Source organism: Scardinius erythrophthalmus (assembly GCF_964197995.2).
Source record: "Scardinius erythrophthalmus genome assembly, chromosome: 5".
Lineage (NCBI taxonomy): Eukaryota > Metazoa > Chordata > Actinopteri > Cypriniformes > Leuciscidae > Scardinius > Scardinius erythrophthalmus.
In genome coordinates, this window is record NC_138225.1 from 33,217,771 (window position 1) to 33,235,887 (window position 18,117).

The following is an 18,117-nucleotide window of genomic DNA, read 5'->3' on the forward strand; positions in this document are numbered from 1 at the left end:
AATAACAGCGAACAGCTGAGCAATGTATTAAAAGAATACGTGGAAGTCTAAACATCTTTCACACGTTTAGGTAGAGCTCCACATCAATATCTAAACAGTTTGGTTATAGAGTAATATGTTATAAGTGAATTTGGGCTCTGTTTACTCAAGGGGAATGCACAACACGAACATGAAACACCTTTATTTGTTATTTTCCAACATATGATGACTTAAATAATGCAGTGTTTTTATTCAAAATATTGCTTTTATTTAAAAAAAATTACCGTGTGCCTCAATGCAGAAAAAAATATCTGATATTGATAAAGAGATTTACCTGGAGGTCAGTGATGGCATTTTCATGGCATGCTGCCGTGTTGCATTTAGTTAAAGATGAATTGATGCTAATTGGTACCAGCTTTAAACCACAAAATATGAACCGAGTTTGCCTTTTCGATATTTATTTCCAGATATTGGGCCAACTTAAACAGGAATATCCTTCTCCCAATTTTTTATTTCATATTTCTATATTCTTAGTTTCATATTTAAAATATTAATGCAATACAACTGTTATTCCTGTTTTAAAGCATCTGTGTTTTGTGTGTAATCCACGGCGAGCTTCGGTTTCCTTTGTAAAGATGGCATAAGGAGAAGAAGCAGAAAGAATACTGAGATCATATTATAGATGAGGTTGATTTTTATAATTTCACTAGCAGATTTAGACCTACAGGACATGTTGGTTCAAGTTGTGAAAACTAATGCTCCACCCTGCGGCTGCAGAAACTCTTGCGTTCTTTCTATGTCTTGCTTTAGTCGCTTGTGTGTGAACGAATTACGATGGATTCTGCTGCCCTCTAGTGGTTTATTGGACAACTGTAATTCGAAACCAATTGAAGTTATAAACAATATAGCCTAATTATAATTTCCCTGGTTGGAGCTGAACTATATGTTTAAATTAACTTATTTTTCAAAGCAGATGTTTTTTGTTTCAGTGTGACTTACAATGACAAGTAGGTTACAGGTCCTTGAGAAAAGTGAGTTGCTAAAATGTTAACATAAAACACTTTAGCAACTAATGTTCATGTTAGAGTAAACGTGTCTTTAGACTCTGAAAATGTTTACCTGGTGAGTGCACATGGCTGAACAACACAACACAATTTTCAAAAATGAACTGTAATAAACTAGAAGAAATTGTTGAAATGCTCAGTAGAGAAAAGTAAACAAGGGTTGGGCTGTTGACATTACTTTGTATGCAGATGGGGTGGGGATGTACAAAATGTTCAAAATTTCATTTGAATTTACCAATGCCTGGTGAAATAGATGCATGATCACAACTAAAATGTAAAACATTTTGGGTTTATCTGTTTAGCTTCTGCCTTTTTTGATGAAGAACAGTCCAATTTCTTTGATAAGTTAGTGCTAAGATGCTTGAAAGTTCCAAGCGCCAAGTTTTATTGTAGCCTAATACTTAGACTTTATATGTGAGACTAATCTTAAATAGGTAGTTAGAGTATGGCGGACATTTGATGCCTAAAGATGTGTGTATGTTGAGAGCCAAATAATAATAATTCCAATAACAAACTACAGTAACAGTAGATAACAACTACATCAAACACAAACAATACCAGACAATGGAAAACAAAACAAATGTCCTAAAAAGAACACAGTATCAATACAGCATATATCAGATTTAGCTAAATAGTTTGAGTGGTCGGGGATAAAGTTTTTTGTAACATCTACATCTAGAGCTACATTCCCTGTAAAATGAAAAGTCCTTGTTTATTAATCACAATAGATTAGATTAACCATGAAGTTATAATTTACATTAGAAGTTGTAGTCAGAAGTTTTTCTGGTGAAGAAGACTAAGGCACATTAGGAGAGGATTCTTTAGTGCTTTGATTTGGATCATAAACGGGTGCAGATTGAGTCGGATAGAAAACAGGCAGCATGGCATTTGGATTTGGGTAAAGCCCTGCAGCAGCTCCTGGATAGGGCAGCGCTGAAGGGTCATTCAGATTGGGGTAAAGTTCTGCATATGGTGGTGGTTGTTCACCAGGATAGGGCACAAGGTTAGGCTGAGGCGGCAGATATGGCTGGAATCCCCCAGGTGGGCCTTGCCAGGGAGGACATTGTTGGTCAGCTGGAAGAATAACCACAGGGAATTTGACTTTTGGCTCTGAAGAAAAAGACACATCCAGAGAGACCTGAAAGACAATTGTGTACAGAAATCAAGTGAACTGGAAGAGAGAGAAAACAGATCAAATTATTTATTTTTGCTTTACTCTTTTATATAGGAAGTCATCTTTTGCACTCAATGTCGACTTTTACTACATGACGTAACAAACATTTGCGAAATTTGTGAACATTAGTTCTGTCAAAACGGAAAATTCTGTCATCATTTACTCACCCTGGTGTTGTTTCAAAATGTTGTTTCTTCAAACACAAAAGAATGATTGAATGATTTTGTCTTTTTGTCTTCCGCATAAGAAAGAAAGAAAGAAAGAAAGAAAGAAAGAAAGAAAGAAAGAAAGAAAGAAAGAAAGAAAGAAAGAAAGAAAGAAAGAAAGAAAAGAAAGAAAGAAAGAAAGAAAGAAAGAAAGAAAGAAAAGAAAGAAAGAAAGAAACAAAGAAAGAAAGAAAGAAAAGAAAAGAAAGAAAGAAAGAAACGTTTAGAATGACATGAGGGTGAGTAAATGATGACAGAATTTTTTTTTTTTTTTTTGGATGAACTATCCCTTTAAAAATGTCAACTAAGGAAGATGAAATAGCACCTTGAGTTGGTAATGCACATTTATAATTCTGCAGTTTTCAGTTGTGACAGTCAGGTCACGTGGAATCTTCAGGTTTACTATAAATTTTTGCTTTTCTCCAGATGGTATGCAATCTGTAGTCTCGTGAACTATGTATAATTTTCTTTTAGTTGTTCTGCCAGCAAGGAACATCTGTTGCTGGATGAGGCTGTACTTTAACTTGACGTCACGAGATGAAGAGTTGTCAATATCAACAAAAACTGTGATTGTTTCACCTGCAGCAATAATGAGGAATTAGAGACAACAAAGGCTATCAGTAATAAAAAATAGACATACTGAAATTGGCATAGACTCTTCAGTTTATGCAGCTTTGAACTACAGAGGTCACCTTGCATATAGCCAGTTTTGTCTGTTGTTGCAGTCAATGACATTTTCCCTGAGCTGAATAGTTTCATCTTCTTGTCTTGTGTGCCAGATTGTGGTTGCTGTATGAAAAAATAATAATAATAAAAAAAAAATAATAATTATATATATATATATATATATATATATATATATATATATATATATATATATATATATATATATATATATATATATATATATAGCCTCAGCCCATTCAGAAATGTTGGTACTTAGGTAGTATACATAGCAACCTGATAAAAATGTTAATATTAAAGAAAACCGTTAGACGGACTTAGAGGCTTTAGCAAATTATTTGCTTTTAGAGGAAATGTAATTCTAGTTCCCTTTCAAGGGAACTTGTGGTGCGACAATTGGCGCTGTGGGAACGCTCTGCGTTATTACGTCTTGAAGCACATGTGTAATCAGTCCAATGGTGTGGCGGAACGTCAGAGGCGTGTGACATCACGAACCAAAATAGTCCCTCCAGTTTTCCGCGATTCCGCGATCGCTGAATACAACGCAAAATCAACAAATTGTCGCATTTTTTGCGATCCTGCATAATTCCTAATTTAACTGCAAAATAATCACAAAAATGAAAAAGACCTCACAAAACATTAAATTATAATCACCCAATTGAAATTTCTCTAGTATAATTAAAGTTTCAATGCATGTTTACTTGGATACAGATGTTGCGGGAAAAGGGGAAACTCCTTTTCCTCACTCATTGGTTGTGCTGCGGCAACTGCACATCCAATGGCGCGGGCGCCTCTTACACGCCATTACATGTCAGAGCCCGCCAAGGGGGCGCGGCCGTAGCCTATATTAGTCATAGACAGCAGAGAAAGAAAATTGCAAATTTTTTCACAAATTCCTGGAAATTACCACCACAAAATCAGTCTGTGATTAGGTTCAGTTCAGGAATAATAAGGAAGGAAGAAGACAGGGGTTAGCTTGAGCTGGGACGCTCGCTTCATTCACGTTTCTCACAAACAAAATGTGCGCACAAAGCGTGTTCACCATGCACAAAGCACAGCCACAAAACACAATAACTCAGAATATTCTCTCGATGACTCTTGTCAGGTTCAGCAGCACACACGAGGTCACAGCTCGTCTCTCTCTCTCTCTCTCTCTTTGTCCCACTCCGGCTTATATCCGGTCTCTCCACGCCAATTACTGAAATCAGACACAGGTGTTCATCATCTGCACTTGACCTACTTACGCTCCGCTCTGTTCCGTCCTCTCTCTCCCGCTACAGACTCAGCAAAACCACAAAAAAAAATCGTGAAATCCTGGAGGGACTGCCAAAAAACTATAAAGCCTGCCCAAACCAAGCAGCGCTAGCTTCTTGATAGTCTGAAGTAAGTCTCTGACAGGCATGTAGGAGGTATGACGAGGTGACGCAGTGTCTCATTCCCTCTTCAGGAAACCGAGGTTACAGTCGTAACTGAGGCGTTCCTTTTCAAGGGAACTCGCACTGCATCGATTGACGCTAGGGAATGTCTATACCAACGCCACAATAGCGAGAAGTGACTGTCCTGTTTGAAATTGTGAAGAGAGGCACTAGGACGAGAGCACCTGGGACCCTGGTTTAGAGTCCAGGTTCTAAGAATAGAACCTCACAAATGTGTACGGTGAGGACCAGCCTGCCTCATTGCAAACATCTTGGAGAGCAACCCCCTCAGTTAAGGCCAGTTAATGCTTTTCCTGGCGACAGACTGCATCACAACCTCAACTAACTCCTCATAAGCATGAGACTGAGGTGGCGAGTCTCATGCCTCGACACTAACAACATCTAATTCTTCAGAAGTATTAGATAGCTGCAGTGTCTGTGCTTTAACCAGGGCAGAAAAATATTGCCCTTGAGCGCTGACCGTGCATGCTCCTCACCCAAACAAACAACACAAAGGTTGTGTGTGTCCCCACCCATAAGATAACGTGGGCAGGGGGGCACACGCACTCTAAAATGCTGCTTACTCGCCATATTGTACTTTTTTTTGATAGACAGACAACATCAAATAAGACAAATGGTTTCACAGAGAGCCGTTACTGAAGACACAGAAGCTAATGCTGCTTGATTTGGGTAGGCTTTATAGTTACCTGGTTCGTGATGTCACCCGCCTCTGACATTCCGCCACACCATTGGACTGATTACTAGAGCCCGACCGATATATCGGCAGGCCGATATTATCGGCCGATATTAGGCATTTTCAAAACTATCGGTATCGGCATTTATAACGGCCGATAAATTAATATTTCAAAAATAAAATAAAAACGGACGAAACACCCTTCAACCATGTTATGAGTGTTGCCGTTGTATAGTTTGTCCACCAGAGGGCACTCTACACCGTCCCTGTTGGCAACACTCGTGTATAACGCGCCACACATTCTGCAACCTGCTGATCCAGCCCGAGTCGGGCAGAGAGAACCGCGAGTGAGATCATTGGTGAAGTGTGTTCATGGTGAGTTGGTAACGACTCACGAGACATACATTGCTTGAATAACAATTAAAAGAACATCCCTATCAGTTCTCTTAACTCAAATAAGGATGACAAAATTCGTGACTCATGTCCAGTTTTGCTGCGGTTAAATAAGCCGAGAGTGAAGCGGAACAACGCGACGTAGGCTATATTCACATAAAATGTTAACACTGCAGTTCACAAAAGTTCATAATGTGCATGTGCTTTAATGCTTTGTCGGGTAAACATTTAATTTTAAATGCTGATGCGCTGTTCTAACGAGTGCGTTTCTCAGCGCGTACATGTGAAGCTCACATGCACTAAAAGCCTTTCTACCAGCGCCTGGATACTGGACTAAGTTATCTTTCGAGTATTATTGTGCTAATACTGTTAAATACACACAAGATTTACATAAACAATGTCGGTTGTCCGCTTGTCAAATGCGTGTACATTAGACGTGTCGTGCTCAGCTCTTAAACAGACAGTAGCAATTGTAAACACATTGCCGCTTGTCCTTAAAGGGATAGTTCACCCAATAATAAAAATTATCTCATTATTTACAGGTACTCTAATGTTGTTCCAACTGTATTAATTTCCTTCTAATATTTTTCTAATATTAATAGTTTTAAGAATGTGGAACAGTAGCTGGTTCCCATTGACTTCCAAAGGAGAAAAATATACTATGGAAGTCACTGGGGTACATCAACTGTTTGGTTACCCACATTCATCCAAATAACTTATTTTCAACAGAAGAAAAAAACAACTTGAGAGAGTAAATTATGACAATTTGAATTTGTTGTCAATTTGAATGTGAAATTGTTGTTTTTGTTCAAAGGACTAAACGTTTAGTCTTAAAAAAAATCTTAAGTTTGTATTTTTATACATTTTATTTATCAGAACTTTAATATATTTTGATGTTCCTCTGTTCTGTTGTGACAATAAAAGAAACAAGTTTCTTTTTAAAATGCATTATCATATTATTTTAGTTAAACTCATAAATAACTACAAATAACTAATGTTAGGGAAATCTGTTAATGTTTTGTTGCGCGTTTCTGAAAAAAAAAATATATATATCGTCCGATTTTAAAACCAACAAATATTTGTACCGGTATCAGCCTTCAAAATCCTTTATCGGTCGGGCTCTAGTACCCATCAAAAGTTTGTACACACCAATTGTAATGTGTGTCCAAACTTACTGTAATATAATACACATAAATAATATTGCTACTGTATTATAATATACACATAAATAATATCGGCCGATATATCGGTATCTGGCTTTTTTTTTATCGGTATCGGCATCGGCGCCCAAAAATCCATATCGGTCGGGCTCTACTGATTACACACGTGCTTCAAGATGTAATCACACAGAGCGTGCCCAGAGCGTCAATCGACGCAGCGCAAGTTCCCTTGAAAAAAAACATGGTATTATAATTCATACCAGTAAATGATCATTGGTCCCATCATTCCTGGGTAAAAAGGTTAACTCCCCACATGTAGTAGATGTTGGCTTCCAAGACCTCTTCAGCTTTACCATCAAGATATACCTAACCCAACCATAATATCCTTTAAAAGATGTAGGCATATTTCTGAAACTAGGATAAAATAAAAAGCTTTAGTTTTTCACAAATAACGGACAAGTATTATATAGTGCATAATATGGTAATGTATGCAATACATATGCATTAGTAAGTAAATAAAACCATTGTCACTTGCATGATAATAGGTTTTTAATTTAATCAGAATAACAGTATATCTGTTCATACACTGAACAAAATTATAAACGCAACACTTTTGTTTTTGCCCCCATTTTTCATGAGCTTACAGATCCGAAAACCAATCAGTATCTGGTGTGACCACCATTTGCCTCACGCAGTGCAACACATCTCCTTCGCATAGAGTTGATCAGGTTGTTGATTGTGGCCTGTGGAATGTTGGTCCACTCCACTTCAATGGCTGTGCGATGTTGGCAGGACCTGGAACATATGCTGATCCAGAGCATCCCAAACATGCTCAATGGGTGACATGTCCGGTGAGTATGCTAGCCATGCAAGAACTGGGATGTTTTCACCTTCCAGGAATTGTGTACAGATCCTTGCAACATGGGGCCGTGCATTATCATGCTGCAACTTGAGGTGATGGTCGTGGATGAATGGCACAACAATGGGCCTCAGGATCTCGTCACAGTATCTCTATGCATTCAAAATGCCATCAATAAAATGCACCTGTGTACGTTGTCCATAACATATGTCTGCCCATACCATAACCCCACCGCCACCATGGGCCACTCGATCCACAACGTTGACATCAGAAAACCGCTCCCCCAAACGACGGCATACACACTGTCTGCCATCTGCCCTGTACAGTGAAAACCGGGATTCTTCTGTGAAGAGAACACCTCTCCAAAGTGCCAGACGCCATCGAATGTGAGCATTTGCCCACTCAAGTCGGTTACAACGACAAACTGCAGTCAGGTCGAGACCCCGATGAGGACTACGAGCATACAGATGAGCTTCCCTGAGATGGTTTCTGACAGTTTGTGCAGAAATTCTTTGGTTATGCAAACCGATTGTTGCAGCAGCTGTCTGGGTGTCTGGTCTCAGACGATCTTGGAGGTGAAGATGCTGGATGTGGAGTTCCTGGGCTGGTGTGGTTACACGTGGTCTGCGGTTGTGATGCCGGTTGGATGTACTGCCAAATTCTCTGAAACGCCTTTGGAGACGGCTTATGGTAGAGAAATGAACATTCAATTCAAGGGCAACAGCTCTGGTGGACATTCCTGCAGTCAGCATGCCAATTGCACACTCCCTCAAAACTTGCGACATCTGTGGCTTTGTGCTGTGTGATAAAACTGCACATTTTAGAGTGGCCTTTTATTGAGGCAAGCCTAAGGCACACCTGTGCAATAATCATGCTGTCTAATCAGCATCTTGATATGCCACACCTGTGAGGTGGATGGATTATCTCAGCAAAGGAAAGTGCTCAATAACACAGATTTGTGAACAATATTTGAGAGAAATAGGCCTTTTGTGTACATAGAAAAAGTCTTAGATCTTTGAGTTCAGCTCATGAAAAATGGAGGCAAAAGTGTTGCGTTTATAATTTTGTTCAGTGTATTTTACTATTAGCACATTAAAGCAAGCATTCTAGAATAATAAGCAAATAATAGATTTTATTAAAGCTACTATGCGGTCAATATGACTAGCATCTTCTTTTTCAGAGGATGATGATTTGACAGTCAGTTTTGCTTTTACTAGGGAATGTATTCTGTACATTGTGTTAATGGGCTGTGAATCACACCTGCCGAATATTGTTATTATTTCACTGTGCACATATTTGAAGATTGTATTGTATCACTCACTGTTGAGGCAGCTGAAGTCTGAATGGAAAAATATGACTTCCTGGTCTAATCACTGGTCCATCTGAGAAACATAATGCATAATATGAGTTAAAAGAGAGTTGGGATATTGTGACTTTTTCAACAAGCTTTTTACTGTCACTCTTTTCTGTTGTTATGTAACTTATAATTTTTTTTTTGTTGTGGACTACTATTTTGATAAGGAAATGTGTACTGTTGAACTGTTGTGTTCTGACATAATGTGTGTTGCTTCACTGGATGGACAACAAGATGGATGCTTCATTGTTTAATAACTCCTAACAGATACTACATATTTACTTTATATTTATTTATATATAGCCTAATTACATTTCAATAAATCAATAAATGTAACTTATTAAATAGCAGACATTGTGGAAATCTGCATAAAAAAATCTCTTACTTACAAGTTTCTCCACTTACAAGTGTGGCATTCCTTTCTTGTCCTGTAGCAGTAAGAAATAGCCTACTAGTCAGATATTATTTTCATTCTTATTACATAATTTCTTTATTCTTTAATGCTCTTTTTTTCAAGCATCTGTCCATACTATGGCTTGTAATTTCGCTACGAGGATTTATTATTTCCTGTTTATGAATGTAAACATAAATAATATTTCATAATAACATTGATAATTATAATTAATGTTTCTTGAGCAGCAAATCTGCATATACAAATTATTTCAGAATGCTTTATCACTTTATTACATTTTTAAATTTATTAAAAGAGAAAAAAGTACTAACATTTCACAATATTATTGTTTTTACTGTACTTTTGATGAAATAAATGCCTTGGTAAAGCTTAAGAGACTTCTTTCAAAAATATTTAAAATTGCAATGTTTCCAAACGTTTGACAGGTACATAGCCTATACATTTTTATAGTCATTATTTATGCATAATTATTTTATATTGTGTAAGTTCACCTTTCTCTGAGCTCTCTTGAATGAAGTATTGCTTTATTTTGAAGTATCTGTCATGGTCACGGTAGGTTGTTTCGTCAAAACCTGTTTTTTCAGTCCAGCTGTTATGTTTTGGTTGAAACATGGAGGAAGCAGGATCCAAATGCAGCTCACTTTATTAAACAAACTCCAGACTTACAAACTCAAATACAGGAACGGGGAACAGGACTCAGGAACAGAACAACCAACATCCACTTAACAACATCAAGAACTCACAAAGACTGAACTAGACACAGGGCTTAAATACATACTGGACTAATGACGAGACAAGGGACACCTGTGAACATTTAAACAATCAACCAATGACAAAATGACAACAGACAGGGGAACACAAGGCAAGATCACATGACTAGAACAGGGGATCACATGACAGACAAGAACCAGGAACAATAAACAAAACCCAAACCGTGACATAGCCCCCCCTCTATGGGCGGCTCCCGACGCCCATAAAAACAAAAACATAAGTTCAGGAGGGTGGTGGAGCGGAGGCGGTCTTGGGGGAGGGATGGAGGGCCAGGCCCGTGCAGAGGAATAGATCCAGGACATGGCAATGGCGGGCCTGGGCCATGAAGCGTGGGTGGACCAGACTGTTCAGGGGACCAGAGCAGACCAGGGTGTGCGGGTGGCCAGGGCGGATCAGGATGTGCAGAGGACCAGGGCGGAGAAGACCCCTCGGGCGGCCACGGCGGAGAAGACCCCTCGGGCGGCCACGGCGGAGAAGACCCCTCGGGCGGCCACGGCGGAGAAGACCCTTCGGGCGGCCACGGCGGAGAAGACCCTTCGGGCGGCCACGGCGGAGAAGACCCCTCGGGCGGCCACGGCGGAGAAGACCCCTCGGGCGGCCACGGCGGAGAAGACCCTTCGGGCGGCCACGGCGGAGAAGACCCTTCGGGCGGCCACGGCGGAGAAGACCCTTCGGGCGGCCACGGTGAAGAAATCCCTTCGGGTGGCCATGGCGGTGAAGGCTTATTGCCCCCCCCCAAAATTTTCTTGGGGAGGTTAACGGACTTAGGCGCCAGGTAGGAGGAGTCCGGTGGCGAAGGCGTGTCAGGGCTGGATGAGACAGGCAATGAAGGCAGGTCAGGGCTGGACGAGGTCTGCGACGAGGGCAGGTCAGGACTGGACAGGACCAGAGATGAAAAGGGCTCTGAGCTGGGCAGGAGCAGCGGTGAAGAGGACTCTGAGCTGGGCAGGACCAGCGATGAAGAGGGCTCTGAGCTGGGCAGGACCAGCGGCGAAGAGGGCTCTGAGCTGGGCAGGACCAGCGGCGAAGAGGGCTCTGAGCTGGGCAGGACCAGTGGCGAAGAGGGCTCTGAACTGGGCAGGACCAGCGGCGAAGAGGGCTCTGAGCTGGGCAGGACCAGCGGCGAAGAGGGCTCTGAGCTGGGCAGGACCAGCGGCGAAGAGGGCTCTGAGCTGGGCAGGACCAGCGGCGAAGAGGGCTCTGAACTGGGCAGGACCAGCGGCGAAGAGGGCTCTGAGCTGGGCAGGACCAGCGGCGAAGAGGGCTCTGAGCTGGCGGGAAGTGCAGGCTCGGCTGGACTGGCGGGAAGTGCAGGCTCGGCTGGACTGGCGGGAAGCTCTGGATCAGCAGAAGCGACGTGAACCGTCTCTAGATCAGCAGAAGCGACGTGAACCGTCTCTAGATCAGCAGAAGCGACTTGAACCGTCTCTGGATCAGCAGAAGCGACGTGAACCGTCTCTAGATCAACAGAAGCGACGTGAACCGTCTCTAGATCAACAGAAGCGACGTGAACCGTCTCTGGATCAGCAGAAGCGACGTGAACCGTCTCTGGATCAGCAGAAGCGACGTGAACCGTCTCTGGATCAGCAGAAGCGACGTGAACAGTCTCTGGATCAGCAGAAGCGACGTGAACCGTCTCTAGATCAACAGAAGCGACGTGAACAGTCTCTGGATCAGCAGAAGCGACGTGAACAGTCTCTGGATCAGCAGAAGCGACGTGAAGCTCAGTCTCGGCAGGGCTGACGTGGAGCCAAGGCTCGGCGGGACGAGTCCCTGGAACGATGGCCTTTGTGGCAGCATGTGCTGACATCAGCGGGGAATCGGCCACGCTGGAAACCAGTCCTTGACGGCCATAGACCAATCCAGTGGCTGGCTTGATGGTTGGCGTGACGTGAAGATTCTCAGGCTGGGCACATGAGACGTGAAGCTGTGAAGACTCTGGACTGGACGGGACCAGCGGTGAGGGCTCTGGGGGTACTGTGAGCTCAAGGGGTGTTTCATTAGCCAAGCCCACAGTAAATGCCAAACCGCTCAAGGAGAGGGCCAGGTCGACATATCCCTCCAGGGTCCAGCCGGTATAGTCCTCCGGCATAAATTGAGCAATGTCATCATCCAACCCGCTCCAAAACAGCTCCATGAGCTGGATGTCATCTAATGATCCCAGATGACAGCAAGTCAAAAAGTCCCTCGCATATCTCTCAATGGGCTGGCCATCCTGAAACAATGAAGAAAGGAATTTCCTCAGGGCCTGGTTGCTAACCACTGCTGGATCCATTTTGTGGTGAGTTCTTCTGTTATGATTTGGTTGAAACATGGAGGAAGCAGGATCCAAATGCAGCTCACTTTATTAAACAAACTCCAGACTTACAAACTCAAATACAGGAACGGGGAACAGGACTCAGGAACAGAACAACCAACATCCACTTAACAACATCAAGAACTCACAAAGACTGAACTAGACACAGGGCTTAAATACATACTGGACTAATGACGAGACAAGGGACACCTGTGAACATTTAAACAATCAACCAATGACAAAATGACAACAGACAGGGGAACACAAGGCAAGATCACATGACTAGAACAGGGGATCACATGACAGACAAGAACCAGGAACAATAAACAAAACCCAAACCGTGACACCAGCGTACGTTCGCATCTCCCGTGAGCCTCACAAAAAAACTGTCCACGTTTATTTCTTTGGTCACTTCCAAAACAACTTTCCCCTCCACAATGTCCCCACTAGTAAACGTATTGCTTTCATTAATCTTGTTGCAATGAAGACTGAGCACTTTGATGGATCCTGACATTTTTTGTTTCTGTGAACGTAGGCCTACACTACATTCAAAGACAGCTACATAGCCGGCTTGCTCTTCCCGTTCTTGTATAGGTGAAGCCGGAGTGACAAAGTTCATGCTTTGAAAAAAAAAAAAGGGCGAGGCACTTCCTACACCTGGTCAGCACAGATCTTTCAGTTCAGAGTTCACTTAGCCAACAAGACTTATTTCCCTCTAACCAAACTTCACAAAAGAAAATACAATTTCCCTAACTCTCTAAGCATAAACAATAAAAAAAGTCAAAACTCCCTAAATATTATATAGCCTACAAATGGAATATTTACAAAGACAAGCAAACAAATCAGTATAGGGCAAATACTAAAATCAACGTCAGTAAAAAGCCATTAGTTGTAATCACAAATGTCCAAACAAGCAATCACACAAAACACTTTCTCAAATCACTCAAAATGACTAATCTCCAAATACTAACAAATAAGATCAATGGCAAACACAGCAAGCGAGCAACAAGTCTGACAAGAGAAGGACAAGTTGTTTTATAGCAGTTTATAGCAATATAGCACAATTTTTGTATGTCTTCCCTCATCTAACAACTCAGTTCATTAGGAGAGACTGCAGGACTAAAATTGTGTGAGTCCAATGACCATTTTGAAGTGCGTTCAACTTCGTCAAATAGGCGAAGGAAGTTTATTTGGACAGACCCTCAACCCCTCTTTTGATTTGCGATCAAGTCTATGCAATATACACTTCAGGTAGATTTAGACCACAATGCAACATGATTGGGATGACATAGTAGGGCTGTCAAAATTGCTCAAAAATGACGTTCGAATATTCCCTCTAAAAACACATGAATATTCGAACTATTCGAACATCTGGTTGCGCATTTTGTCAATGACGCGCATTACGTCAACAACAGGACAAATTAATACAAAGAGACATAACTACTTGTATAGGTAGTTTATTTAAGTTTAAACATATTTGACAACGTAAATCACCTAATGGCCAAGACCGCAGACCTCACTCTCGCTCGCTCACTCGCACTCGCAGGCACTCTCTCTCTCTTGCCCTCACGCTCATGCTGCGTTCACACCAAACGCGAATAGAGCGTCTGGCACGAGTGATTTCAATGTTAAGTCAATGTAAAGACGCGTTTACGCTTCTGTATCCAACCTACCTTATTCATGCAATATCTATTCAGTCAGTACAGTAGCCTACACTTTAGTAATGTTTCTGTTTAACGTTAACGCTTCTTCCTGTGACATGTCCCTGACCCCTCAGGCAGCACGTCCACTCGCAAAGCAGACAGCCTCGCTTCTGCTTCGGCGTTTTTCCACATTCGAATATTAATTTTCACATTCGAAATTCTGTTTTTAAAAACTATTCGAATATATAGTATAAATTATAGAAGTATAAATTGGGCTTAATGGAAAGGAGTGCAAAGGCCATTTTTTTATAAATGGATGTCAATGGAGAGGAGGCTTCACTACACTAAACAAACCGCTTTTGTGAGGAAACACCTTATCATTTAAGTAATCGACAGCCTGTATGCTAATCTTCAACATGTTTTATGCTAAAGAATACTTTTGTTGGGAACGATTTTACTATGATAAAAAGGTTATTTTATAAGGGAAGGCAGAGAAGGTAATGTCGTGACAGGCAGGGCTCATTTATCATTAGACAAAATGATTAATTTAAGTGTAGGCTATATATTGTGTTATATTGTATGTTGTTTAATTATTTACATAATTATAAATACATATAATTTTAATGAATTAAATATGTATTGAATTACAATTAAACTTGATTGTGTGGCTAAAAAAGGGTTTGGGCGGGTGGACAAAATTTGGGCTGGTTTGGGGTCAGTTCGGCGGTTTTCAAACATCTACATTTTAAAGTCTAATTGTTAATAAACAAAACTAAAGTGTGCGTGTAGTCCATAAAATCAGTCATCATGACATTACTAAACACACGCCCATGCAGAGTCAGCTGGCGTTTGTGTTGACATCGCCGACGAGCACACACTTTTAGCCAATCAGCAATCAGCAGGTAGATGCGATTTAGCGCGATGACTTGTAGCTGTATATTCAAGTGATCGGTAATGCCAAAGTGGCATAAATATACAGTAAGTTGTGTAGAGTAAAGAGTGAGATAGTGAGCAACTCTAAAAATGTGGATTACACATTTGGGAGATGACTCGATGGCTCTTTATAAATATAACTAACTCTGAGAGCACAGTTGAATGACTTGAATTGAAATTGAATATGGGATGACTCCTGTTCATGGTCATGTGGCCTAACCAGACATCTGCAACTTTTACACCGTCCAGACTGCACTCTGGGTAAAATTATGCTTATCAACCTTGAATGACATGGCAATAAAATGATATCCCATTACTTTGGCAGTAAAATGTTGGGCCGATTTTTCTTGGAGTGGGCGGGTTTTGGTGAGCTGCCTTTGGGCTGGAAATCACCGTCCCAATCTGGCAACACTGCCAATGGTAAGAGATACAGACCCTCTCATCTCCCTAATATAAGACCATCTCTGGTAGTAAGTCTGCAGGAATCTATCCCTTGTACATGTTATTTGTTGGAAATAAATAATAAAAAAGAGGACTAATGGAATGACAGAGCATTAAAAGTGGACATTGTCGGCCCACTCTGTCTTCCTTGCTAGAACAGTAGGAAGTAGGAACAGTGGTCAGAGACATTTTTTAAAATGTTTTTGTACTGCAATAAAGGATAGCGAAGTTTTAAGACCTGTGTTTTTGGAGCACATGGGAAAAGGGGGACTGGAAAAACTGGAAGAGAGAGCTACTCTCTGAGAGAACAAAGGAAATTAACATTTGAACTCACTCTTGTGAAGTTAGCATCACCATTTGAGACGCAAAGTCTCACCTCAGAATGCATCTCTTCCCCCACTCTCTCATGCTGAGATCACATGAAATTCACCCAAAAATCTATATGGTTTAATGTAAATAATTATTATCAAGTATTATACATGTTTGGTATCACTTAAAATGTCTCAGTGCGACTGGTACAAAGGTCTCATTCCCAAAGAAGTAAAACAAAAGGTAATAAGCTTTTAAGAGTTTAGAGATAACTGACACACAAAGGAGGGTGGGTCTCCAGGCAAACGGCCTCCTGTTCTCAAAGGTGTAAACTCAATGTAAATTCCCATTGTTAGCAAATGTTATATAAAGAGATGCAACGAGAAGGATCAGCGCGATTCTGTACCTCAGATCAGCCTGTGAATGCTGAGAGCGGCCGAGACTCTCAGCATCATGTATTTCCTAATGTTGGGTTCACATCTCTTCTCTTTATTCCAGAGCCTTTGATGTTTTGTATTGATTATCTTTGAACTGATTATGTAATTGGCATGATACATTTACCTGACATAATAAATTGTAAACATTATTTGATTTTATTGTAACGGACTCTGAGGTAACACTTTAAAATACGGATCCTTTGTTAATGAATAACTACACAGGAACAAATGAGTAACACAATATTAACAATCTAGTAACTACAATTAACTAACAAGTAACTCTGATTAACGAATTAGTAAGTAATAGCACAAAGATTTAAGTGGTAGTTCACTATTAACTAATCAATAACTACTATTTTTTAATACTTCACAGAGAACTACTGAATTTTTTTACAGATTTAAGTGGTAGTTCACTAATAACTAATCAATAACTACTATTTTTCAATACTTCCCAGAGAAATAATGAAAAAAAATCACAATTCATGCAAAACTAATTAATAACGAATGCAGGACAAATTACTAGCACTAGATTAACATTACTGCTAGATACTGTACACTAATTATAAATATGTAATAGCGTAGCAGACTTATGATTTGGGAAAGCTGTCAATAATTAGCCCATGCACTGCTGTCTTTTAGAGAACTATTCATAAACTAAAGAATTGTTTTTATAAATGCACTTGTCTGGAACACTTACCCTGTGGCCGATTTTACGGCATTCCTCTGGACTGGCTTTGAATAACTAGACTCATCATGGTGAGTACTGGAACATACTGAGTCATCAGCCATCCAAATACCAGTTATTTTATTATAGCTTGAGTCATTTGAGACACTTGAGTCATTACTAGTTAGTTAACATGATCTTCACTTTAGAATACGGATCCAAATAATTAGTAGTTCCTATAGGGGTATGTAGTAACACTTGAGTCATTACTAGTTAGTTAACATGATCTTCACTTTAGAATACGGATCCAAATAATTAGTAGTTCCTATAGAGGTATGTAGTAACACTTGAGTCATTACTAGTTAGTTAACATGATCTTCACTTTAGAATACGGATCCAAATAATTTGTAAGTCCTATAAAAGTATGCATTAACACTTGAGTCATTACTAGTTATCATGATTCCATGCTGTAGTTACTAATGAAGAGCCAACCCGAAAGGGTAGAATCATCTAATCATTCACAGGATATATATACACACACATATTTATATATATATATTTTTTTTTTTTTTTTTTTTTTTTTTTTTTTTTATTATAGACAGACATACAGACCAAAATAGTGCAGTAACGAACAATATAGTACAGTAACGAACAATATAGTAATTCCTGAATTCCAGAATTGAAATAAAAGTGTTTAAATGTATAGGTGTGTGTGTGGGGGTGTATGTGTGTGTGTGTGTGTGTGTGTGTGTGAGTGTGTGTGTGTGTGTGTGTGTGTGTGTGTGTGTGTGTGTGAGTGTGTGTATATGCATAAGCAAAGTAACCATTTATTATTTATTACCATCTTCATTACCATCACTCCTCACTACCATCATACTGCCAAATAAATTTTTAGATAGTAAAATAATAATAGAAGATAATATAATAAGATAAGATAACCCTCCCCCCACATCTCTTCAGTCCCTATTTTCTATACTATTCTCCTATATATATATAATTATTATTATTATTTTTTTTTTATTATTATTATTTTTTTTTTGTATGTTATGTGTAGTGTCTAAGGTGCATTAAAAGAAGGGGTACAGTGTGAGAGTGTCTCAACTTAGGACAGAGATACTGTCCTATGGAAACTACTTCTCGCCTGTCTTGCCTGCCTGAGTGTTTATGAGGTTTTTCAATGTATATATATATATATATATATATAATTTTTTTTTTTTTTTTTTTTTTTT

At 40.1% G+C, this 18,117-nt stretch overlaps 1 protein-coding gene across 1 annotated transcript; it reads right to left on the reverse strand.

Annotated features, from left to right (window-relative positions):
- Positions 1-1,839: 1,839 nt before the first annotated feature.
- Positions 1,840-13,101, reverse strand: LOC308690371 (arrestin domain-containing protein 3-like; the record flags this gene model as incomplete). Its single annotated transcript, XM_081364773.1, has 5 exons — positions 12,817-13,101; positions 11,910-12,380; positions 3,116-3,212; positions 2,749-3,002; positions 1,840-2,181 (listed from the first exon to the last, which is right to left on the reverse strand). The coding sequence occupies exons 1-5, from the start codon at positions 13,078-13,080 to the stop codon at positions 1,840-1,842; spliced, it is 1,428 nt and encodes a 475-aa protein (XP_081220899.1). The 5' UTR covers positions 13,081-13,101.
- Positions 13,102-18,117: the final 5,016 nt, after the last annotated feature.